The following is a 24,763-nucleotide window of genomic DNA, read 5'->3' as shown; positions in this document are numbered from 1 at the left end:
AGATGACGGCCGCATTCCCACTGACGCAAACTCTGGGCTCTGTAGGACTCTTGACGTATTATGACTAGATTCAGGCAACATAATCAATCTAATCAAGGATTTCCATCGACGTCTATAGTTGAATTGGGATGATGTATGTCCTCCAGGCGATATGTACTTGTGATACATGTCTATAAAAATACAGGGACGAACCTCGACAGTGCATTTTAAGCGGCGTCGACCCGTTTGGCAGGGCGGCATCAATCCCGATCTACTTTCGGTGCGGGTCATGTGATGTTACTGGACGGGCATAGCGTGGTGTGGATGTTAGATTGTAATTTGCTTGCTCTAAGCTAATAACGGCACCTGAAGACCTGAGTTGAGGAGGCGACCTTCATCAGCACAGCTAATGACCATATCCGGCTGTTAAGCTTGGCTTAACTCGGTACCTCTTTCGCGATCGAACCATCACCGTACCGATGCCGCGGAGGACGCATAAGAAATCGCGGAATGGCTGCATCGAATGTAAGCGTCGTCACATCAAGGTAAACAACATCCATTGTCGTTGAGACAACGCCATAACGATCTATAGTGCGATGAAAAACGGCCAATCTGCTCCCATTGCACATCATCGGAACGGCTATGCGAATATTCCGATACGACGTTTAAGGTTATGCAGTCTAGCAGGATTAGCAGAAAGAGAACATCCTCCCCATCGGTATCTACCGAGTCATCCATTTCCAACCTGTCACCAGACTATTCTGCTTCTAGCCAGTTAGATGCGTCTGCTAATATGCTTCATGCTGAGCTGTTCTACCATCTGTTGACAGAAACATTACCGTCTTTGTGTAAGAGTGGAAACAGCCGAGGGCTTTTACACAAGGAGGTGATGAACCACGCACTGGCCACTCCATATCTGATGAATGAGCTCCTGGCTCTCGCTGCCTTACATCTTAGTATCATTCGCGACACCCAGAAAGAGTTCTATAGACACCATTCGACGCAGTTACAAAATCATGCACTTCGGATGTTTTATGAGACCGACCCTCATGCCAGCATGGAACCACCGGTACCGGCGTTCATCTTATCATCCATGCTTGGTATGCATCTTCTCTGCGACATACTGATATATCAAGACCATGACTTTCAAGCCTTTCTAGACCGGTTCATCCATTATCTTCGTATCCACCGCGGAGTCCGCACAGTCATTGGGGGCAATTGGGATCAGATCAAAGAGACATCACTCAAGCCGATTCTGAAGGACGCTGAGGCAAGCTTGCAGAATCAAACGGGAGATGGAGAGATGTGCAACCGCCTTCTTGAACTTATCAAAGCCTCAAAGCTAGGGCCTTCGCTGAATGAAACCTATGAGCAAGCGATCAAGGCTTTGCAATCGTCATTCAATGCTTCACAATTTGGTGCCATCGTTGATAATATACAGGGTGCTCTTGCCTGGCCCATCATGGTGACTGGGGAGTATACCGACATGCTAGTGCACCGTCGGCCGGAAGCGCTTGTTATTCTAGCACATTATGCAGTTATTCTGTACTCTTGCCGCGATGCGTGGCTTTTCGGTGATGGTGGCAAATTCCTAATCCGGTCTATCGATCGATATCTTGGGCCGCAGTGGGCGGACTGGTTGTACTGGCCAAATCGCGTCTTGGCTGAATCGACAACCCCATGTCTCGATGGCACCTCTTCACTCCCCCAATAGAGGACTGGGAGTGGTCCATTTCTACGGAAAATGTAACATTCTGGTGAACCGCTTTTTTCTTGGCTTACGATATGGCAGTGCATAAGTGGCCCGTGCATACGCGTATTTCTTTCCCAGCTTGTTGTGCCAAATATTTATATGACCCGCCTTGCAATGAGTGGCGCGGGTGGATCTTCTTCCATTTCCTCGTATGCACGGGCCATTATCACATTGCCAGGCAGTTGGAAATCAGAGGAGAGTAGGAGAAGGACCAGATGGGTTACCTCTGTTAAGGTCGCTCGTTCTAGGCAAGAGCCTTTAGTGTTAAAACAGAATTTTATCCCGCTCTCAATATGGGCAGCTTTATGATCATTTACAACTCGGAATAGTATGAAAACTTACAGTCCTTTGATAATAATAACGTGAAATTCGTTTAGGTCAGAGTGCATCAGCTATACTTCATAGCCGCACACAGCATCTGGATATAGGAGATTGGACTTCATCTGGAGCTAGCTACACGTATCTCAAAAAAAAAAAAAAAAAGAAAAAAGAAAAGAAAAGAAAAGAAAAGAAAAGAAAAAAAAGAAAAAAGAAAGGTACGAGGAGCCTCACATTAGTTGCGGGCCTAGTATAAATAATAAAGAATGGCTTGGAGTGGAGACGCGCCAAATTTTGTCGCAGGATAGGTCTCTGATCCTCCTAGTGCATGTATTTCAACATATAACTATTCATACAGCCTTGCCTTGGTCCGACGGACTAGTGTTCTCATTCGCATTCGGCCAAACGCCTTAGCTCGCAATTCCTCACGGGGTCTGGCTTCAACTGCACTTGTCACACACATAATGCCGGAACTCCACACGTACAAAGGCTATTATCTTTGGCATTACATTCCCTCGAGGGCCGCCGCGGTTATTTTTCTCTTGCTTTTCCTAGCGGCAACGATACATCACACCTGGAAGATATGGAAACTAAAGACCTATTTTTGCATTTGCTTTGCCATTGGGGGCTTCTGTAAGTGCATATGGATAGTTGCCCATTAGCTCATGGAGATTGCGCATGTTAACGGTATCAGTTGAATTCATAGGTTATTGTGCTCGAGCGTCCGCTTACGACAAGACCGGACGTATGATGCCCTATTGCATCCAGAATGTCTTCATACTACTCGGTCCAGCCCTCTTTGCGGCGACAATATACATGGTTCTGGGCCGGGTAATTATCGCGGTGAAGGGTGAAAGTCGCTCACTGATACCCGTCCGCTGGTTAACCAAGGTCTTTGTCACCGGCGATGTCTTGTCCTTTCTGATCCAAGGCGGTGCTGCTGGCATGATGATTTCCAGTGACCTTGCGAGCATAGGAAACAAGCTTGTTATCTTTGGCCTGATTGTGCAAGTCGTTTTCCTGGGGTTCTTCATTATCAGCACAATGATCTTCCAGGCCCGAATGTACAGAAACCCTACGCAGGAGACCTCCTCTAATGTTTTGCGATGGAAGTGGCACCTCAATACCCTGTACCTAGTCAGCCTTTTGATCATGGTTCGGTCTCTATTCAGGGTTGTGGAGTACATTATGGGCAATGACGGATACCTGCTACAACATGAGTGGCCCGTATATGTCTTCGACGCGACTCTGATGTGGATAGTGATGGCCATTATTGCAATCAGGTTCCCCATTGATGTATGCACATACTCGCACGTCCCTGAAAGGTTCAAGCTGAACGGGACGGGGGGGACGGCATAGAGCCCTTTAAATCTACTTAGATACTTTCTGCTGAGATGACCCACTCACCTGAAAAGATACCTCGAAGATACTCTTATTCCTGTATTCCTCTAATAGCTGCTTCCTGGGGACTTGTTCTTTCGCCTCTAATTATATGGCTATCTCCTAGACAGCGGATCCGAAATATTATAACGTCATTTCCACGATAATATATTTCGGCTTGACTTACGTGGGAACAGATGATTTAAGCCACGAAGTTTAATATTCATGGGCGGCTCGTTAGTTTGACATTCAATATGCTAACCAACACATATGGGCACCATATAATTTGTTGATTATATATATACCTTATGTGGCTGTGGCGCACAGCCGGTATCAGGAGCGTTGGTAGAAAAGTTGAGGCGTTAGCCAAAGATTTGTTGATCAATGTAGAGCGACTCGCAGCGAAATCTTTCAAGTCCTCCAAGGCAACAGGGGGCTTTGGACTAAATCGATTACCGACAGCTGGTGCGGGTCATGATAAGTGATCCAGTGTGGTCACGGATCGTGTTTTGGCGACTTGGATGGGCCATCATTGCTGGATGGGAATGCTTTGATAACGGCAGTATGCATGTCATGAGGAAAAACCCCGCCAGGCTACAAGAGTACATCTTGACGGGACTTATTGAGCCAGACCTCGTCCACCCATCTGGTGCATCACCTTTTGTTTCTCGCCTTGCAACTAATGTTGAGGCTGTGGTTGGTTGAGTCCTCAATTGACTCTGGGAGGATCCTTTGGACACTCGAAACGATTATGCAAAGGTTGAAAAATATATCCTATGCAGGTATGAACCTTTCCTTTACAGTTCCGTCCCTCTAGATCTGTTTGTGTGGGGATTTCTTGTGACTCTAGGGCCAGGCCAGGAGCGATGGATGTCTCTGAACGGTTTCCAGATGGGTCGCTGTATCTCAAGCCTCCCGCGGCCAAGGCATCGATCAATGACTGGTACGAGAGCAAGACTACAGACAGCGAAGCCAAGATTACAGTCAGGGCGAGGTCGGAGGCCTAAGCGTTGACTCGGGAGAACAGACGTGCTGACAGAGATTTTCGCAGATTAAGGGGAAAATTCGTAATCAGAAAAAATGGGGTAGGAGAGACAGCAGTTGGGCAAACCTTGTTCATTTGTTTGGTATGGAGTAGCTTGCCATTGAGCGATGGAATGAAATGTCGCTGGTGGAGACATCGTGAACTCACAATATGCTATTGGAGAGACAGCTTCCGGGGACTCTGGCCACGCCTGACACGGCCAATCGCGCGGTCTGTTTTGGTCCCCAGGAAATTATAGTCAAGGATCAACCCGGATGAGTCACGGATGAGGTTAGAATTAACGTTGGAATAGCTTGGCTGTAAGCCCTTGTCCAGAATAAGCGTCCGGTATCGCTGGCCCTAGCATGAGTCATGCTCACACTTATACAGCATCTCGAAAACATAAAATAGTAAGACCAGCGGCCAGTACAAAATAACTGTTGAAATTATGTTCTGTCCTCACCCGTCTATCTTGTCACACCCCTAGCCTGAGATGTTTCGCACACGCCCTATCAGTCGGGCTGGCAATGCCCTGGCTCTTACCGCACGATGTCAACAAACCTCCTTTCCTCGGTCGCACATTTGCGCTTCGAAGTTAGAAAGCATTCGACGAAGGAATATGACGGTTGCGGCACAGTCGATGTAAGTCATAGAGCAGCTTTACCCACATGTTCGATTCGATCCCACCAACAGTCGCTAATTGGGCTGGCGTAAAGAAACACAGAACCCTATATGAGTGCAGCCGCTCCCATGACAGGACCGGATAATGGAGCTCCAGTGAGTTCAGGATCAGGGGAAGCGAATGAATCGTATGAGAATAGTGACTGCTTTTTGAAGCGTCGTGGGTACTGATGGGTCTCATACGTAGATTCGTTGGCATGACGGGCGGCCAGATCTTCCATGAGATGATGCAAAGACACGGTGTCAAACATATATGTATGCCTCTTAGCGGCACTTTATTTCCTCTGGCTTACTGACACGCACATCGGCAGTTGGATACCCTGGTGGAACGATCCTTCCGGTCTTCGACGCCATTTACAACTCCAAGCACTTCGATTTTATCCTCCCCAAGCACGAACAAGGCGCCGGGCATATGGCTGAGGGCTACGCAAGGGCTTCGGGAAAGCCAGGGATCGTTCTCGTCACCTCCGGGCCCGGTGCGACTAATGTCGTTACTCCGATGCAGGATGCTCTGTCCGATGGAACGCCCATGATCGTCTTCAGCGGCCAGGTGGCAACCGCGGCGATCGGCAGCGATGCTTTCCAGGAAGCTGACATTCTGGGTATATCCCGAGGCTGCACAAAGTGGAACGTGATGGTACGTAACGTTGCTGAGCTACCTCAGAGAATTAACGAAGCGTTCGAGATTGCCACGAGTGGGAGGCCTGGCCCTGTTCTGGTGGATCTACCGAAGGACGTGACTGCAGGTATCCTGAGAAAGACTACTCCTACCGGCCCAGCTATACCTCGCATTTCCACCTACGCAAACACCGATGCGAACCAAAAACTACTCACCAAGTCGATCTCCCATGTCGCAAAGTTGATTAACACCGCGAAGAAGCCTGTCATATATGCGGGACAGGGAGTCATCCAGTCCCCAAATGGACCTCAGTTGCTCAAAGAACTTGCAGACAAGGCGTCCATCCCGGTAACAACAACTTTGCAGGGACTCGGTGCCTTCGATGAACTGGACGAGAAGTCCCTCCATATGCTGGGTATGCATGGATCAGCGTATGCGAACATGTCTATACAGGAAGCCGATCTCATCATCGCATTGGGCGCACGGTTTGATGATCGAGTTACATTGAACATCGCCAAGTTTGCGCCTGCTGCGAGGGCGGCAGCGGCAAAGGGCCTTGGGGGTATTGTGCAGTTTGAAATCCTACCCAAGAATATCAACAAGGTGATTCAGTCGACCGAGGCAGTTGTCGGGGACATCGCAGAGAATCTGACACACCTACTGCCCCATGTGAACCGGACCAGCATGACTGAAAGGCAAGCATGGTTTAAACAAATCAACGAATGGAAAACAAAGTGGCCGTGGAATGCTTATACCCGGGATGAACGACCACACTTGATCAAACCCCAATACTTGATCGAGGAGCTGAGTAACCTCACAGCAGGCCGCAAGCAAGAGACCATCATTACTACGGGTGTTGGCCAGCATCAGATGTGGACTGCTCAGCACTTTCGTTGGCGCCATCCCCGTAGTTTGATCACCTCTGGTGGTCTTGGGACTATGGGTTTTGGTCTTCCAGCTGCCATTGGTGCTAAGGTAGCGCGTCCAGATACGCTTGTAATTGATATCGATGGTGATGCATCGTTTAGCATGACCTTGACGGAACTGACTACGGCCAGTCAATTTAATATCGGGGTAAAGGTCATCGTCCTAAACAATGAGGAGCAAGGAATGGTGACGCAGTGGCAAAATTTATTCTATGAGGATCGATACTCGCACACACACCAGCGTAATCCGGATTTTATGGGCCTGGCAGGGGCAATGCATATCCAGCATCGACGTGTCAGCAAACCCGAGGAGGTCGTTGACTCTCTGAAATGGCTTATCCACACAGAGGGTCCGGCTCTGCTGGAGGTTATGACCGACAAGAAGGTACCGGTGTTACCGATGGTGCCAGCGGGCTCGGGACTTCACGAGTTCATTACGTGGGACGCACATAAAGACATGGAAAGACGAAGTCTGATGCGGGACAGAACATGTGGGCTTCATGGTTGAGCTTGAAGGCAACCCTCTGGACCACGCGTCACGCGTTTGTAAATGTAGCTAAAAAGTGATACTCCAGGAGTGGTGCTGATCGAGAATTATACAGAAGTCGCATGCCCAATCTAGACTATAGGTTCAGTTCTCACAAGGCTCTCAACATCTACGAACTTGTAAGCTTTAAAGATTGTTTATAAGGCGACCGATAACAACCGTGTTCTTCACCCCGCCTCTTGCCTTGATAATTTAACCCCAATACGGAGATCCAGTACACAAGAGCCAAACCCCCAAGTACTCTAGGGCTATGTAGATGTACTCAACGCATTCTGAAACGCCTATAGAGAAGCAGCGATGAGTCTCTTGTAACCACGCACCGCCTCTTCCAGTTCGCCGACCGTGATGGCCTCATTATCGGCATGCGCAACAAGGATGCTTCCAGGTCCATACAAATACCTCTTAACCCTTTGAGTCCTCTGGTCGTGAATCTTCAGGGCAGGAGCATCGGTTCCGTAGTTCACAGTGATCACTTCAAAGCCGTCCACATCGACATCGAAGTACTGCGGTGGAGCGCCTGCTTTGCGATCGCCAAAATCAGGATAAACACTTCTGTCGCCGCTAGTTACCTTTGCCACTGCTCTCTCAATAATGGTTCTGGTATCCTCTGGAGTCCCCGCTGCAAGGCGAACAGAAATTGCTGCTTCAGCATGGGCTGGAACGACGTTGGCGGCAATTCCGCCATGCACTCGGCCAATATTCAAGGTGGACTTGCCCAATGTCTCACTACGAAGGAGGCCACCTTTCTCGGGCGGAAGATCTTGCAGGGTATCAAGATGAGCTAGAACAGGAATAAGCGATGAGATGGCACTTTCACCTAGCCAGGGGTACCCAGAATGAGCCGCTTTCCCTTCCGCGACCAATTTGAATCCTAGGGTTCCTTTATGTGCTGCGACGAGACTGAGCTCCGTTGGCTCTCCAAATATGACCGTATGATATGTCGGAGGCGTCGGATTGAGCTCAGAATTGGAGAAATGTTTCATTCCCACGCCGCTGTTTTCTTCACCGACATCGAACAACAACCCGATCGAGGCATTGGGATTCTCGTCGAGTGTTTCTAAAGCGGCAAAGACGATCGCCGCAACACTGGCTTTGGCATCCACTGTGCCACGACCAGCAATTACGAGGTCCGTGCGAATGAAGGACGTGCCTGAGGTTGGTGCATGAAGAGAGTAAGGGATGAAGGGCGGGACTGTGTCGATGTGGCTGGTCACTAACACGTCCGGCTGTCTGTTCTTCCCAACATACGCGTATATGTTGAATCTTTCTTCTTCAGTGTCACTTTCGGGGGTTACGATTTGTTTTTCCACAGTGAGGTTCTGCGAGGAGAGGAAGTCTAAGACATACTCCCCCACGTTCTTCTCGTGTTCACTTATGGATGGGATTTGCACGAGGGCCCGGTGGAAGGAAAGCAGAGGCGACGAGTCGATGATATGGTTGAGATCCTGAGACAGGTCCCCAATCAGGGGCTGTTGATGCTCCAAGGCCAGAGCCCCGGCTACCAGCGCAGTAACATGAAAGAGATCCGTCGCCTTCATAATTCCAACTCTTTTGCAGATGGTGGTCGGAGTGTGAGAAAAGGTTCATCTACACGGTGAGGGGAGAAACTGATAAGACAATCGGTCCCCGCTATGGCGCCTTGGCCTCTAACTTATTTTACAGGCATTGACTAGAATATTACAGACCAAGCATGCGTCCTAGCGAACCATTGACTCTTCTCAATCCTTCAAATACGAAATGCAGATCCCTTACTGCCGCTTCTCCCCGGCATGAATATCCACATCGTCCAACACCGCCTGGTTCTGCTTGGCAGCTGCGAGCCGGATTCTCTTTAGTTTCCTGGTATCCACGTCGACCCTCCACGTAAATCCCCAAGTAATAAGATTCATTATGATGGCCATCCCCACGAACCCCATCGCAATGCCAAAAGAAGTCGTGTATCGCGGCGCATACCGCGAATTAAATAGTTGAGACCCCACAGCCCCTCCAATTTGGCCGTAGCTATTCGCAAAGGCGATTGCAAAGGCAGAGCCCGTGGCACCCTCGGTAGTTTGCACTCGCCAGGGCCACATCATCACGTACCTATCGGGCTTTAGCGTACAATGAGCGATGAGAATGTATGGATTGGCAACTTACCATGCAGTTGAGAATCCTCCAGCTAAGATGGTTGCCGCGTACACGCCCCCGGTGTTCGGAAATGCGTAGAGCACGCCATAGCATGCTTCAATGACAATCATGAAAGCGAGAGGAATCGCCGGCTGGGGAATTCTTCCCGTGTCGGCTAAGATACCAAAGACGACGGTTAAGATCACAGCGAAAACTGCAGAAGGAATGTTTAACAGTAGGCTTTCCCCCATGGAGCTGCAACGCGCGTTAGTCATGCTGCCCTTACATGTCACGGCCGTAATAACTCACGTAAATCCAAGATTTGCTATCACGGTCGGTTGGTAAAATGTAAGTCCCGTGGTACCGACGGTAAAGAAGGCCCAACAAAGGAGGAAGAGCCAGATTCTCTTGTTTTGCAAGGTGGTGAGGAGTTCGCGCAGGTTGAAATTTGCTTCAGCTGCCCTCGGAGCGTTACTCGGGAGGCGGGCTTCGACGAAAGTCCGTTCTCTCTCAGATAGCCAGGATGCCGTAGATGGAACTGTACATGAGTTAACGGATTTCAGTACCTCCTGTTGACCCTGCGGCTATACATACAATCCGGTAAGAGGAAGTATACGATGATCCCCAGTATAACGGTAAAGATGCCTTCGGTCAAAACTAACCTGGAAAACAGCGTGAATCCAGGAGCTTTTCTTTTCCGACAATGGAGAGTCCCTTACCATTTCCAACCAGATAAGCCACCAGTGGTAACTCCATTAAATGCGAAGGCAAGCACGCCACTGATAACCGTGCTAAAGTTACCTAGAAGTGTGACGAGGACTATCCGAGGAGCAATCTCGTCCGGTCTATACCAGTAGCATAACTGGACAAGCATGCCTGGCCACAGACCGGCCTCGAAGAGACCAAGGAAAAAGCGAACCGCATAGAGACCCTGTCGGTTGGTCACAGCTGCATGGCAGCAGAGTACTACTCCCCAGGATACCTGTGATCCTTAGCGTTTGGGGCTCTCTTAGCTTCGAACTCGTTTACTAACCATGATTCGAGCCTGCCAGATAGATGGTCGTACGCCTTTCAGCAGAAGGTTGGAGGGTGCCTCGGCGATTATATAGGGGATCTTGGAAACATCAGTTGGGCCTTCCCGTTCCATCAGGGTACACTCACGTAGTACATCGTGGTAACCAGATTATACTGGTTGGACGTCATTTTAAGCTCTGTTAGGATATTGCGCGACGTTCCTTTATCCATGGTTTGAGCGTACGAGACCTTCCAAGGTTAAGATGTAGACTGATATGGTAAACCTAATCACTGGCTGAACTTACATTGGTAAAGTCGACACTCTTCAGCATGTACATGATCGCCAAGAGTGGAATCAGGTGCCAGTCTATTCGGCGTAGTAACTTCTTTTCTTCCGCGCTACTAAGACTGGCTCGCGCTCGCATAAGATTAGCGTCGTACCCTGGGATAACATCTCCTTCATATTCAGGAAGCGAGCCATTTTCTGTTCTCTTGACATAGTGCAGGTTTCCCCTTCGCTGATCCGGCGATTCCTCCACAGAGATGTCGCTAGATTTAATAGTCGTCGAGGTTGCATCTGGGGTGTCGTTCTTTTCAGAAAGTCCTAAAGACATCTTGAAAACGTTAAATGGCGAATAGTCGGAGTGTTTTTGGGGATATGTACCGGAAGACCAAGGGCATATCAAGAGGGTTTATGATCTGGTTTTGCTATGAATTATAAATGACCATAATTGGCTAGGGAGGTCGCTTATCGTTTTGCCATAGCCAAGCGTGATTGCGCAAGGAGAACCCCTCGTTGAGGTGCGTTCGCAAGAAACATGGCGTATCAACCCGAGATCCCCCGCAGCTGCAGGACCTGTTAGCTGATTAGAGCTCGGAGGGGCATTTGTTCCTTTCTAACATATGTCTGGGGCCTAGAATTGGGAAAGCTGCTGCCCGTGGCGACTGCGTCGACTAGACCACAGATTACCAGAGGGGGAGTACATCGCCCACGGATATACATGAATGGAAACCTTTCAATCTGGGGCATATGGTGTGAATATCTCGGCAATTGCCCGATTCCTTATCAATCAGAGACTTTATCACTTGCTTGGCTTCCTCCCGGGTTCAGCACGGTCCACCAATGAAGGAAATGCCATGGGTTGCTTATTTCGCTACGGGCGAATACATGGATCACACCATTTATTGGCGGTCTTGGCTCGTATAAATTAGGGTCCGAGGGACTTTGAACGGATTTCATAAACGTGGTTTAGACGAAGGGGTATATCCAATTCCGAGTGCAGGTCGGCAATCCCAACACTACTACCTTATGCTGTAGGTTTCTTTTACTAATATCTGTACGTGCGCGTCGGAGGTCAAGTCAATTCGGAATGTGTTAAATTCAATACATGCGTAGACCGACTTAAGAAAATATCCTCCGTATTAGATCTACTCGGTCCTCTTTTCATGTCGGGTCACTTAGCCTACGACATAATAACCGAGCAAACATACATAGCTTCATATGTCGAGCCAACCAGTGAACTGCGACAAGGAAAAGCATGATACTACCCATATGCATCCGGCAGATGTTCGGGGTTTGGTGGATCCACAATTGGATATAATCTCATCCCTGCCAGGGCGAAAAAAGAAAAACGAGGCCTCATAGTGTTGACTATGTTCATTACTTCACAATCCACTTGCATTGGTGTCTTTGTCTGCTTGGGTCGCTGTCCCACATGTAGTAGTAGAACTAGGTATATAGCTACTTCGGAAACTGTTTGTGTTTTCTTCCTTTCTAGACTCCCATCAGCAGTCCGAGGCAGACGGTTAAATGGCCACCGCGACAGAAGAAACAAACCTTGCGTATAGCGTAAGTCCCAACGCTTTCTTAACCTGTTAATCGCCATTACCACTTCCTTTGTTATGTGTTCCAGGCCTGTCATGGCCTCCCAATATATAGTGGGGAATGTCAAATTACGCTAGGGTATGGCGCTATCATATTTGCCGACCATCAAAACCTGACCTTCAAATCACAGTTATGACTACCGGAATCTCATTTTAACGTTCTTCGACATAAGCTGTAACGGTTTAAAGCATAGTCGGCACGGAAAGTGTATCACAACATGTTGCATCCAACACCTTCAACTTTTGCGACAGCGTAATTCAGCACGGGGAATAGGCACGAGGCTTCTGAACTAGTCGCAAGATAGGAGATGGCGTGATGAGGAGTATCAATGAGGCCATGTCGAATATGAATATCATGTTTACATAGATTCAAATACAGCCACAGGCCCGGTGCGGACCTGTCAATTGAGCTCTGACAAGTCAACCACGCATCGAACATGGACCGGGGCAAAAGTGCCAGTGGATCGACGAGCCTCCATCCAGAGGCTGGACAGGATCAATCCAGGGACCGGATCAATGTACAGCCGATAAAGTCATGGAAAGTCTATATATGGGATACATGGGAGCTTCCACCTGATCAGCGCTGGCTGTTATTCAAAGTCGATGCCTTTGTCCTTACTTTTGCCTCAGTATGTTAGTCTCTTTACAGAGACAAAACGGTCCAGACTAACGGGGATCACCAGATCGGTTACTTCTTGAAGAATCTCGATCTTAACAATATCAACAATGCCTTTCTCAGTGGCATGAAGGAGGACTTGCATATGTATGGGAACGAGCTTGTTACTAGCACGTCTATCTACACAGTGGGATATGTAATTGGGCAGATACCCTCCAACTTGCTGCTGACTAGAATTTCACCTCGATGGGTGATTCCGGCGGTGCGTATTCCTCCAGCTTATATCCCTAGCCATTGTGTTATATCGCTAACAGACTCGCCGCAGCTGGAGGTTGGATGGGGAATAGCCACGATTTGCACGTCCAGTGTCCAGTCTTATCGGTCACTATACGCTATCCGCTTCTTAGTTGGGCTTTTCGAGTGGGTATATCTCTCATTCTTACAGTCGCACATTGCTGACTCATGTCCAGATCCGGCTTCTAACCTGGTATCCACTACCTCCTCGGATCGTGGTACACTCCCCGTGAGATTGGCAAGCGAGCTATGGTTTTCTGGCTTGCCGGCTCTATTGGAACGCTATTCAGTGGATTCTTGCAATCAGCCGCTTATACAAACCTCAACGGTGTGCATGGCCATGCTGGCTGGCGCTGGCTATTTATCATCGATGGCATTATCACGCTGCCACTTGCCCTTGCGGGCTTCCTGTTCTTCCCCAATCTCCCGCAAGACGGCAAGAAAACGTGGTGGACGACAGAAGACGAGCATATTCTTTCTGTTAAACGCATGGAGGCTATTGGCCGTGCTGGCAAGGAGCCCTGGACAGTCGCCAAGGCTAAGCGGATCTTCCTCAGCTGGCATACATATCTTCTTCGTTCGTGGCATCCTTGCTTTCTTATTGTACCCCAACAAACTAACAGGATCCAGCCTGCCTATACATTGTGTGGAATAATGGTTACCCGCAACCCGGCATGGGTTACTGGCTGAAGAGCTTTAACACGAACCCTCCTCCTGTGCCTGGCACATCGTTTTCGGTGCCGCAGATTAATAACTGTGAGTATTCCTGGCGAAACGTGTTAGAACTATACTAACTGTAGCCTAGATCCTATGGTTACAACAGGTATTTTCGTTGTGGTAGCTTTGAGCTGGGGTTGGCTGTCCGATGGGTGTCGCGGTATACGCTGGCCTTTCATCTATGCGGGCGCGATCATCACGGTGAGCCCTCTGAACATTGATTTTGGTTACAGGGTCTATGGGCAAGCTTACTGACTTCCTCTCTTTCTTTGCAGACAATCTTCTGTGTGCTCCTCCGACAGATGCCGCTTTATGAAAATATCAACGGCCGTATGGCAATATATTGGCTGAGTAACATTGGCGTGAGTTCCCCTGCTTCCCCATGATCACAGAAAGATCAGGACAGTGAGCTAACACACTAAATGATAACAGAGCGGTGCTGGTCCCCTCATCTTGAGCTGGATCAACGAGATCTGTTCAGCGGACACCGAGAAGAGAGCATTAATTGTTGGCTTGGCGAACGATCTCGCATACGTCGTTCAGGCGGTGGTAAGTCCATTTTAGGCATCTTTTCGTCTAGCAATACATAAGCCTAACCCGTGGTGTTAGGCTCCGAACTTTGTCTGGAAGACGACCGACTTTCCGGCAGCTAAGAAGGGCTATTTGTGGGATATCGTCCTCCAGTGTCTACTCGGTGAGTGTGCTAGGTGCCCTTGTTCCATTTCATCAGCGCTTAATTGACTAGTTTTACGTTACAGTCGTTGTGACCGCCGCTATCCAAATACAGCTCTGGAGAGATCGACGCAAGTCGTCTACTGACCGAGAGGACGATGGCTTCTCATCCGGCTCGCAAAACGAAGAGGCATCACAGCAGGAAAGCGACGTTGAGCAGGGGAAGACAATCCACACCAAGGTTGTGGCGGTGGACAATTAACATCCAATATCTCACATGGTATAAAACTAAGTCCAAAACTGCAATACACTATAACGCATGGTATCATGAGCTGCCTTCGTAAGGCCAGCAAACCCCGAATCTCATCAGATTTACGCATTGATTAAGGACAGATCTCTTTTGAGACACCGTCGCCGAAGTATCAGATAGCTTTTCAGTAGATGCTAGGGGTCTCCTTGCACAGCAATGCAGGTATTGTATAGTAATACAGATAGCTCTTTACAACTAAAAACCATCACATACGACCATAGGGTGTGGAGAACAGGGCTTTCTGTCCGCTCAGCCGTACTTCAGCCACACGCCGGGAGGTTAGTAGTTGGGTGCGTGACCACTAGCGAATCCCTCCTGTTGTATGTTGGTGCTCACCACTATTTTTTAATTTGTTCGATTTGGCGTCCTTGCTGCTCTGCTTTCAGCCCCTTCAGCCCTAAAATCGCTCCGCCTGAAAGTAATTGGAGCCCGTCTACCGGAAACCATTGCGGCCACTCCGCAACAATTCACGACGTGATATTTTCTGCCGACAGTATGCATTAAGAGGTTCTATAGAATATTAGCCTGGCCACTATACTGAAGTTGTACGACTTTCTTGGTTTCGCCATTTGGCTACTTATCCTGGGTGCCTTGTCAAGGTTTTAAGTCGTCTTGCTCAGATTAGACAATCCCATATGCTGGGTAGTGCATGTGCTGTACGAAAAGAAAAGCAACGTATCTAAAACTCAGTCAGATTTTCTTCATCTCTCCTCTCTAAGATAATTAGATGCAATATCTGTCCAATTCTTATCGTGTACAAGGCAACGGATTATCTTGATCCGGCTATTTGTAATTGCCGTATGCTCCAAGATAATGCCCTCTAAACGATCGTATTAATGTTGAATTTCACCAAGTTCTTCCACATTCGGTCGATTTCTTTCCTTAGGTTTCTGTTTGATCAATTCAAACCCCTCAGGTAGACGTTTACTAAAGCGATAGACCCAGTATTGCCAACTGTACGCGCCTCACCGTCGGCATTCCGTCAAAGAATCTGATTCGCAGCAAGCTCGATTATCGCAGGAGTAGGCGGAGAATATAGAAGATCAAGCTGTTAAATCAAACAAATTAGCGCCTTTTCCTGTACTTTATCAAGCGCTTTGTGTGGGATAGGAAGTAAAGATCGAGTTGTTCATCCCTTAAAACGTGCCCAGAGTTCCTGATAAGGAACGTCAAAGTTGACGCGACAACGCTGATATATTTGGGTGTTTAACACGTTAGCGGCTTCGCAGGCTTTAGGGATGCGACCCTCGATTTCAGAATAGGAACTCATGATTGTTATATTATTATTTATCTATAATACTAGACATTATATTAATTATAACAAGAAAACGAAAAGGTAAGAGAACTACAGTAGTTAAAGAGACTAAGATTCGAATATAATATCTCTATGTAAGATATATAGATATATGGTAGTGGTTATATGATATCCCCTTCTCTGCTGAGGCACAGTCTTCTCCTAGGCGCGTAGACGCGGGGCTGATTGGTTTCAAACTTGACATGGAAGTTCACCATGATGTCTGGTTGGCTGACGTACAGGAATCCTTTGCTAGCGCTGCGGCTGTTGTTTACTCCTTTCTCTAACAGCTCCCATTAATTAGGGCCCGCGTCGCCGTGCCCCAGCCTCAACCTGAATCCCGTAACACACCTCTTCTCCAGTGCACTTCATCCTTCCTTGTATCCAGCCCTAACGACGTCTCTAGGGACAGTTCGCATTCTCTTCCCTCGAAAAATAAAGATTTTGTTTAATAGAGAAGAAGAAGAAGAAGAAGAAGAAACTTGAAAATGAGCCGACCAGAGACTTCCGCGAACCATACAGTCTATACCCAAAGCCTGCCCTTAGAAAGATACACTGTGGGGTGGATATGCGCCCTCCCCTGCGAATTGACCGCTGCGAGAGCCATGCTCGACCACCGCCACGTACGGCCGAAGAACCAATCCAAACATGACGAGAATAACTACACCCTCGGTTCGATAGCAGGTCACAACATCGCGATTGTATGTTTGCCAGAGTATGGAACCAACAAGGCGGCTATTGCAGCTAAGTCGATGCAAGCGACGTTTCCAAATATCCGGTTTGGCCTGTTGGTTGGTGTGGGAGGTGGAGTGCCGGGCCCCATTACGGAGACTGGCCCGGCGAACGATATTCGTCTCGGCGATGTGGTTGTTTCCTTGCCTGCGGGCCAGGGAGGGGGGGTGATACAGTACGATCTTATTCGCAGGGAGGTCGATGGCTTTCGTCGGGTTGGATTGTTGAACAAACCACCGACCCTGTTAAGGACGGCGGTTGCCAGCCTGAGAGCTGAAAGACGTCTGGGACGGCAGCTGACGGGGCTGATTGAGGACGCGTTTGCACCGGATGACGAGTGCTGTGAAGACAAATGTGACGATGACGAGGAAAGCGAGGGTGAACGCTGGACCTACCCCAGCACAGGCAGGGACTTCCTTTTCAGTCCGGGATATAAACATCGCTCCTCCGGAGCGGATGACTGCACGAAATGCATGGAAGCAAAAAGTGCTGGTGATATTATTACTCGCCGCCCGCGGAAAACTACACACCCGAAGATCCATTACGGAAATATAGGATCCGGTAACTCCTTGATCAAGAATGGGCTCGAGCGCGATAAGCTCGCACAACGGGATAGCATCATTTGCTTCGAGATGGAGGCTGCCGGATTGATGGACGACTTTCCATGCCTTGTGATTCGGGGTATCAGTGATTATGCAGATTCTCATAAGAACAGCAGCTGGCAGCCCTATGCAGCGGCGGCGGCAGCGGCATATGCAAAGCAACTCGTCTGTAGCATTACACCGCAAGACATTGATAGCCTGGCGCCAATCCAAGGTAAATCTTAAATCTCAGCGCTCTTCCTGTAGTTCTATATACAGACTAAAGTTGTGCCATACTTTGAGGTTGATAGGGTCCCTTGATATGACAGCAAGACATCCCGATCTTGAGAATTGTAAGCCTTCACTGTCGCGGTAATAAGGTCCTTTTTCTAACATCTGCTTCAGGTCACTGGACCATGTTGTCAGTTGACTTGGATCTGCCTTTTGCGCGAAATCCCCGGTTCATGGGCCGCCAGGATGTGCTCAGTCAGATCCAGGAATACTTCTCAAAAGACGCGACGGCTCCCCGAACTTTACTTTTATACGGCATCGGAGGTATTGGAAAAACTCAAATAGCCGCTCATTATGCGCACACTATGACCAAAGACTCCCTAGCAATCTGCTGGGTAGACGCCAGGGATAGGTCCTCGGTTGAATTGGGTTTGAGTTGCATAGCGCAGTGCGTTCTAAGGAGTCTTATTGTACACTACGGTGAGCGAGTTGCAGCGACGATGTTTGGATTTTCCGATGTGACAAGCCTCCTATTGCATGACCCAATCCCCCCCAGAACGATGCAGGGCGCCATCCGGTCATTGAAGAGCTGGCTCGGCAAAAAGAGCAACAGTAGGTGGCTTATCGTCTTCGATAACTATGACAACATTGACGAGTTCAATATCGAAGATTACATTCCAAACGCAGACCATAGCAGAATACTAATTACGAGTCGTCGTCCGGACTTACAAAGATCTGTGGACAAGGCATTTGACATTTCAGGTCTAGATGATGCCGCAGCGCTTCAACTGCTTCTCTCAGGTAATAGGATGTACAAGGCCGACGATACACCAACATGTCCATCCGTTCAAGCAGTTCTGAGAAAACTCTGCAATTTTCCTCTGGCTATCGTTCAAGCCAACGCTTATATCAATAATCGAAGACTATCCATGGATGACTTTCTACAACAATACGAACAACAATTCATTCGGCCCATGAGTCAGAAGCCAAGAGGACCTTGGAACTATGATCAGGTTGTGAATACAACGTGGGAAGTTTCACTGTCAGCTATACAGGCTGAAAATAAACTTGCAGCGGAGACTATGTTCACTTGTTCTCTGCTAGGTAACACGAACATCTTGCCAGAGTGGATGCAGATTTGTATTCCTGGTATCGTAGACTGTAAGTATCCCCCTTGTGCGCCTCGACGCAGGCCGATAAAAGCAACGCTTACCCCTAAAGTATATCAAATGCAGGACTGTTTCGAGCTCTTGGCTTCTTATTGCTTAATACACCAGCAATGGAAGGATGGTCACTTTTGGATACACCCTGTCGTGCATAAATGGGCTTGGTCAGTTCAGAGCTTCGATGATCGATCAAGGCGATCAATAAATGTTCTCCGCGCCTTTCTGAAAAATAGGGATTCCAGACAAGAAACCAACGTCTATATTAGGAATATCCTGCCACACATCCACACGTTTGTTGTATGCTCTCTTCCAGGTATAGAGACCCAACACCTGCACTTGGATGATGCCTGTAGGCTACATAGTCTACTATCTGGGTTTCTTGATAAGCATGGCAAAGCAGCAAGCGCCATTTGCCTCAAGGCTCTCGACATTGGTCGGTACTTAGCAATGCCGGCTCCGTTACTTCTCTTATTTTGCTCTGAGCTTTCCACATGCCTCGCGTGGTCTGGCTGGTGGGCGTTTTCTCAGATACTCAGTATATTCACCCGCCAGCTTTTATGTCAGACCCAGGAGGGTATTATCCAAACAGGCCACTTGTACTATTCTGCTTTATACGCGTTATCTAAGGGACGACTGGAGAAAGCTGAAGGAGATTGCCGGAAACTTCTTCTGGTGCTGGAAAAGATGGAGACAACAGAAGATCTTACGGGCAGCTTCATAAAGGCACAAATGCTACTGGCTCGAATAATGACCCGGTACAAAGACAGCCCCAAATCTAAATACGGGTACAAGTTGGCATGCAAACTTGTGCGCCTGATCGTTTCAGCGAAGCTCTATACTGAATACCCAGAGTTGCTAGGTCAAGTGGCGGAGTATGGCCAAATGCTTTTGTCTCGTGGGGATACGGAAGGTGCCCGCATCCACTACTCCAACACGATCCATTTGATGATGAACTCTGGCGCGCCTAAAGCGATGACATTTTTGTGGCTTGGCAAGTACTGTGGTTTACTCTTCCAACTCGGATACTATCCAGAGGTGGAAGCCTATCTGCGATGGATGCTCAACGAGAGTCTAGACACCACAAGGAAGTGTGCTATTCTTCAGAATCTTTCCTTGTTGTTGACACATCAGAAGAAATATGGAGAGTTAGAGTTGGTTGCTCGCCAGCTTCTAGACCTCGAAAGGGATGATATCTCGAACGGTGGAGATGATGGGCAAATAATATTCCCCACCGTGTCCTTGTGCACAGCACTTCTCGAAACCAAGAGAAGCACGGAGGCGACCGTGATTGCAAATGAAAGTTTTCACCTTCTCCGAAAGAACCTCGGCGCTCAAAATCACAACATTGTGATGCTAGAGGTTTTTCTGCGGAAACTCAGGAAAGTCAACCAAAAGACACAGCTCATTTGATGCGGTGCAGGTGAGCTCATAATAACATAGTCACAGATAGGTTTGACTAACTAGGATTCACAGACCAGCAAAAGCACAACCATGTTCTATCGTATTCAATAGACCACTTTTAATTAATAGGGCAACCTCACAATAGTCTTATTCCGCGACACGCTCGCCAGTCTTTGAGCTTAACTACTTGTGTGACTACCCAACTCATCCTAAGGTTGATATTCAGACCGATACCAGTATAGATGAGGTGGAGTGTTGAACTTTTGCATGTTTTGCGGTGTGGAGAGGAATATCGGCATCTTTTGGCGTCGCGGATGCAGTTGGCGCAAATCCCACGCGAAGAACAAACTTTCCGATGCTTACATTCGTCACAGGCAAAGAATTTTCGGAGAATACAGTAGGTCTTGCAAGTCAACACGGCCATGTCAGGGAACTTGTAGTAAATGTAGTTGCTAGTTGGTGTGGTTGGTCTGGGGAGGTCGAAAGAAGCCTGGAGTAATGTGGTGTGGAGAGTAGGCGGGTGAGGAAGGGCTCCGGTATGCAGCGACGGTATATATGCATCTGTACACACATCTGATGTTGAAGTTACGTCCAAGAACTAAGAGTGGAGCATGCTGGAGGAATTGCAGCTAATACTACCGGGCTAGACCAATTCAACACTTATCGCTTCATTGCGATCCTATTGCCAACATAACAACGCAACCCCTACTGGCGTTCACCACCATTTCCTCTCCCCATCTTTCCTTTGCTAGGCACCCCACTGCACCACGACATCCGCAAGCGAGACACGCCGGCAGATCTAAGACATGATAAAAGCACCCTCTCCTCGGTAATTATGTTCGGAGCATATTCCCTTGCAGCTCATGCCGCAGCAGCTGCAAGCTAGGGATAGAGACGATTGAACCGCCAAAACCGATCCTAAGGAGAGAAAAAACCTCAAGATCGGATAAACCAGAGGGCTAGCCGTAGGTATCCCCGCTCGGAGTGGGCCTTACGGCTTCTCTCGCTGACATATGATAATCAATCGTGCGATGATGCAATAAAGGTCAATCAAAGGAGGAAGGCTAGATCTCTGCCTTATCCTGCACCCAACCCCAACAGAGCATCATTCGGAGAGCTCATCCACCGGCTTGCAACTTACTTCTTTCGATCGAAACAAGCTCCTGTACAGGGGTCGGCTTTCGTTCCCAGGTGACATAAGCTCCTTTACCGCTTGTCAACCAGATTCTGAGGAGACGCAGCAGTTTATCAACCAGTTCTTATCGTAGATATCTCAGCGCTATCTACGGGGATGCCTAGATACAGAAACACTTCCAAGCTTAGTTCAGTTCAATACCTCGGTCTCTGGTGGCTAATGCAGAGATTCTTGGATACACGACTTCACGCATGTCACCCGGCGCGCGGTCCACTTCACTGCAGTGGACGTCAGCGAATCCTTCTTGAACATCTTGCCAGCCACTCTTCAGCCCACGGCTCTTCAATGCAATGTCCCCCACCATCCTTGGATTTACCTCTTGCCAGTGGCTGAAGTTCGTGACAACTTGATACGTCAGGATACGTCTACGTACGATGCCGCGCAGTTTTGCCGCGATATACGGGAGTTTCAATGTGTGAGGAGTGGGTATGGGGGCGTCCTTGTTTGGGAAGAGCCTTGGGATCCGCAAGGCTGGGAAGTGACTGAAGCATTTGCGCAGAAGTGGTCGTGGGTCGTTCAGGGGAGTCGTAGCTTACTTCGATCGACCAACTATTGGAGCGCAAAACGCGGGGGACCTGCGCTGTATCTCCAAGGCTATTTATCAGCCAATTCAGGTCAGAATCCCCGTGTTCGGGAAGTCGAAAAGTACTTGAACCTGCCGCGATGATGACGGGATAGTGTTGTTGATATGGACTCTATCGTCGACTTGCCACTGGTGATTAACAGGGAAAAATGGGAAAGATATAGAAGTAAACATTAGTAATTACTGCTTTCTGTAACAATTCTTTTTTTAGGATTCGTTTTAAAAATCGGAGTAGAAGGAAAATAATTAAACAAATTATATAAATAAATAAAAAATAAATAAAGATAAATAAAAATAAATATACAAAAAAGGGAAGAAAAGCCAATGATTTCGTCTTCTACTGAACCAAGTGCTTTCCTATCAGTTATATTTTACTGGTTCTATTCCCGTGGGTCCCACCACTTATCAGTTTGTTCGATGGTGTCACTCATTACCGGCAGAAGGGGGAAAGAGAGATGTCACCGATTTAACCTGCCAATTTTATGAAAGCGGACCGCTAGGCGGTCAGTTACTCATTTCATCCGTTCAGTACTACTTAGATTGAATCAACTCCATCAATCATCATCGAACTGGTCATCAAGTAATCAACTACTGAGTGTCGATTACAGAAGGAGGAACAAGAATGGTATCAAAGGAAAAAAGGAATAAGAGTAGGGTCTCCAATTCTAGATTGATGGGTTTCCTATGGACATGCCGTGTATGTACGGAGTAGTAAAAAAATTCTCGATTACTACAACAGGCAGGGTTTCAATTCTTGGGACTCACCTCGACGGACTACTAGTAGAGCGGAGTTGTCAATAACTTGCATTGGCGCAACCCAATAACTTGGTGGTCTCCAGAGCTGTTATCATTGCGCCGGAGGGATAAGGATGAACAGAGACTTTCAGTGTAGTATCAGGAAATGATGGATAGTCAAGTTCGGTTGGTTAGTGCTTCTTATTTATCCTGTACTTCCATCGTGATATCCCTGGTTTTCCTAAAAGGGTCATGCATGCGCCGCCAGGCCCGCTGGATCAGTCCGTAGGGTCCAGTCTATCAAGACTTAAATTGTGTGATATCGGACTCCTTATCACCAGATCGTGAGTGATGGTTGGTGTTGGGCCATTCCATGATCGGGGAGAACAGATGCAGGTTCTACCGAATGGAAACTGACAGAGGCGAGGATCTTCTAGACCTAGCAGACTTTGAACTGTATCACCCTATGTGAAGAGGATTCCATGTTCAAAAGAGCTCAAGCGAGGCGGAACACCTGCTCAAATCAATAGCTGCCTCCCTCGAAAGTGAATAGTCACCACTCCAATGAATATTTCCATTTCGCACGCCCGAGCACACATGTACCTACAGATATGTAATGAGCTCTATCATTTCTCACACCTACGTCTCATGCGCATAAAACTGATCGATCTTATCCTATAAATTTGTTTGAAGTCTGCTGACTACACCACGGACCGTAACTCGTGGAGGCTTGTCCACAAACGCTTCAGAACATACTTCTATAGCTAGAGCTAGATACGGAATGCAGCTCAATTGTATCTAAACGTTCTAGAAAAAGAGAACAAACAAGAACAGAAGAAAGAAAAAAGGAAAAAAGCGACCTTAATAGTATCTACCAGAACCCCCTAAAGGTACCAAATATCTTGTAATTTGGACGGTGCTCTTATGTTGGCAACGTTCGTAGAGTTCTCCCTGAATTTATGAATTGCTGAGCCGCTACAGATGGTGGATGTATATTTTCTGTTGCTTACTTTCCACCATATAGTCAGACTCCAACGATGGTACGGTTATACCAAGTTACGATATGGGAAAATCCCGCTTACGGGAGAGGCAGCGCGACTCCGGACATGTCCATAGCGCCACTACAACTCCAGAGCAGGAAAGCCCATACTAAACCACGAAGGAGACTGGAAATTAAAAAATAAATAAATAAAATGTCGCTATAACAAGACCTAAGCATGTTATACCTCTTATCACTAGAGGAATAATTGGTTTCGCTAGGTAGCATAGTTGAGTTATCTCGGAGATCCCGATATATATAACTGATCCGAGCTTGACGATAGCATCGTCCTGGAGGGGTTATCCGAGACTACAAGCTTTATAGACACATCATTCTGTGTGACCAAATAATGGTAGAAATTCCAAGTACTCCCGACAGATTTCTAATTGTTTATCGAGTACCCATTATACAAAAAAGAACATCTACATCTCTAAGAAGAGAGAGTGCAAAGGCCTCTCCACCGTTTCTCGACGGCACGGACCCACAGTGGAAGGCAGAGTAAAACAGAAGACCCATGTATATAGTACCGTGTGAACGGTACGTCCGAGTCTAGAATTCATTCTTAGCTTGTCTTACTTACATGGGGTTATAGGCTTATAAATGCTTAGGTTTTGTTGGCCATCGCGAGATATTTTTTCTCTCGTTCAGTTTGTGCCTAATTTCCACAACATAGCTGAAGGATCGCAAAGTTCTTGGCAAACCCTCCAATGAAGGATGAACATTCAACGTTTCTGCTGGGGATTCAGTTTAATTCCCGGTGCTTCCGGGATATGAAGAAAGGACGAGAACATCCAGAGCATTAATTACCCCACTCGACAAGAAGTCAGAAAAGCAAAGCAGCTGGGGATATGTGACCAGGCAACGTTGAAGGATCGGCAGTTCCACTACGGCTGGTTCGCGTGGGGGCCGGGAAAAGTTCAATCACAATCGACATTCATCCGTCCACTGAATGCTTGATAGTTAAAT

General features: G+C 47.8%; 7 protein-coding genes across 7 annotated transcripts; 5 read left to right on the top strand and 2 right to left on the bottom strand.

Annotated features, from left to right (window-relative positions):
- Positions 1 to 489: 489 nt before the first annotated feature.
- Positions 490 to 1,693, top strand: AO090166000078 (Zn(II)2Cys6 transcription factor domain-containing protein; the record flags this gene model as incomplete). Its single annotated transcript, XM_023237076.1, has 2 exons — positions 490 to 504; positions 572 to 1,693. 2 exons carry the CDS (start codon positions 490 to 492, stop codon positions 1,691 to 1,693), a joined length of 1,137 nt encoding a protein of 378 aa, XP_023091943.1.
- An 821-nt stretch (positions 1,694 to 2,514) lies between these two features.
- AO090166000077 (RTA1 domain-containing protein) lies at positions 2,515 to 5,100 on the top strand (the record flags this gene model as incomplete). The annotated part of the gene is made up of 3 exons (XM_023237075.1): positions 2,515 to 2,683; positions 2,745 to 3,346; positions 4,942 to 5,100. The coding sequence occupies 3 exons, from the start codon at positions 2,515 to 2,517 to the stop codon at positions 5,098 to 5,100; spliced, it is 930 nt and encodes a 309-aa protein (XP_023091942.1).
- A 205-nt stretch (positions 5,101 to 5,305) lies between these two features.
- Positions 5,306 to 7,188, top strand: AO090166000076 (uncharacterized protein; the record flags this gene model as incomplete). Its single annotated transcript, XM_001822808.3, has 2 exons — positions 5,306 to 5,390; positions 5,447 to 7,188. 2 exons carry the CDS (start codon positions 5,306 to 5,308, stop codon positions 7,186 to 7,188), a joined length of 1,827 nt encoding a protein of 608 aa, XP_001822860.3.
- Positions 7,189 to 7,508: 320 nt separating this feature from the next.
- AO090166000075 (M20 family metallopeptidase) lies at positions 7,509 to 8,765 on the bottom strand (the record flags this gene model as incomplete). The annotated part of the gene is made up of 1 exon (XM_001822807.3): positions 7,509 to 8,765. The coding sequence occupies one exon, from the start codon at positions 8,763 to 8,765 to the stop codon at positions 7,509 to 7,511; it is 1,257 nt and encodes a 418-aa protein (XP_001822859.1).
- Positions 8,766 to 9,638: 873 nt separating this feature from the next.
- On the bottom strand, positions 9,639 to 10,536 carry AO090166000074 (uncharacterized protein; the record flags this gene model as incomplete). The annotated part of the gene is made up of 4 exons (XM_023237074.1): positions 9,639 to 9,871; positions 9,928 to 9,995; positions 10,053 to 10,315; positions 10,495 to 10,536. 4 exons carry the CDS (start codon positions 10,534 to 10,536, stop codon positions 9,639 to 9,641), a joined length of 606 nt encoding a protein of 201 aa, XP_023091941.1.
- A 2,132-nt stretch (positions 10,537 to 12,668) lies between these two features.
- AO090166000073 (uncharacterized protein) lies at positions 12,669 to 14,792 on the top strand (the record flags this gene model as incomplete). Its single annotated transcript, XM_023237073.1, has 9 exons — positions 12,669 to 12,860; positions 12,897 to 13,271; positions 13,376 to 13,718; positions 13,772 to 13,897; positions 13,947 to 14,059; positions 14,134 to 14,220; positions 14,291 to 14,407; positions 14,468 to 14,552; positions 14,617 to 14,792. 9 exons carry the CDS (start codon positions 12,669 to 12,671, stop codon positions 14,790 to 14,792), a joined length of 1,614 nt encoding a protein of 537 aa, XP_023091940.1.
- Positions 14,793 to 16,622: 1,830 nt separating this feature from the next.
- On the top strand, positions 16,623 to 18,947 carry AO090166000072 (uncharacterized protein; the record flags this gene model as incomplete). Its single annotated transcript, XM_023237072.1, has 3 exons — positions 16,623 to 17,682; positions 18,459 to 18,720; positions 18,914 to 18,947. 3 exons carry the CDS (start codon positions 16,623 to 16,625, stop codon positions 18,945 to 18,947), a joined length of 1,356 nt encoding a protein of 451 aa, XP_023091939.1.
- Positions 18,948 to 24,763: the final 5,816 nt, after the last annotated feature.

Source organism: Aspergillus oryzae, chromosome 4 (assembly GCF_000184455.2).
Source record: "Aspergillus oryzae RIB40 DNA, chromosome 4".
In the NCBI taxonomy this organism is placed as follows: domain Eukaryota; kingdom Fungi; phylum Ascomycota; class Eurotiomycetes; order Eurotiales; family Aspergillaceae; genus Aspergillus; species Aspergillus oryzae.
Note: the sequence above shows the minus strand (reverse complement) of the source record. Positions and strands in the feature narration are given on the sequence as shown.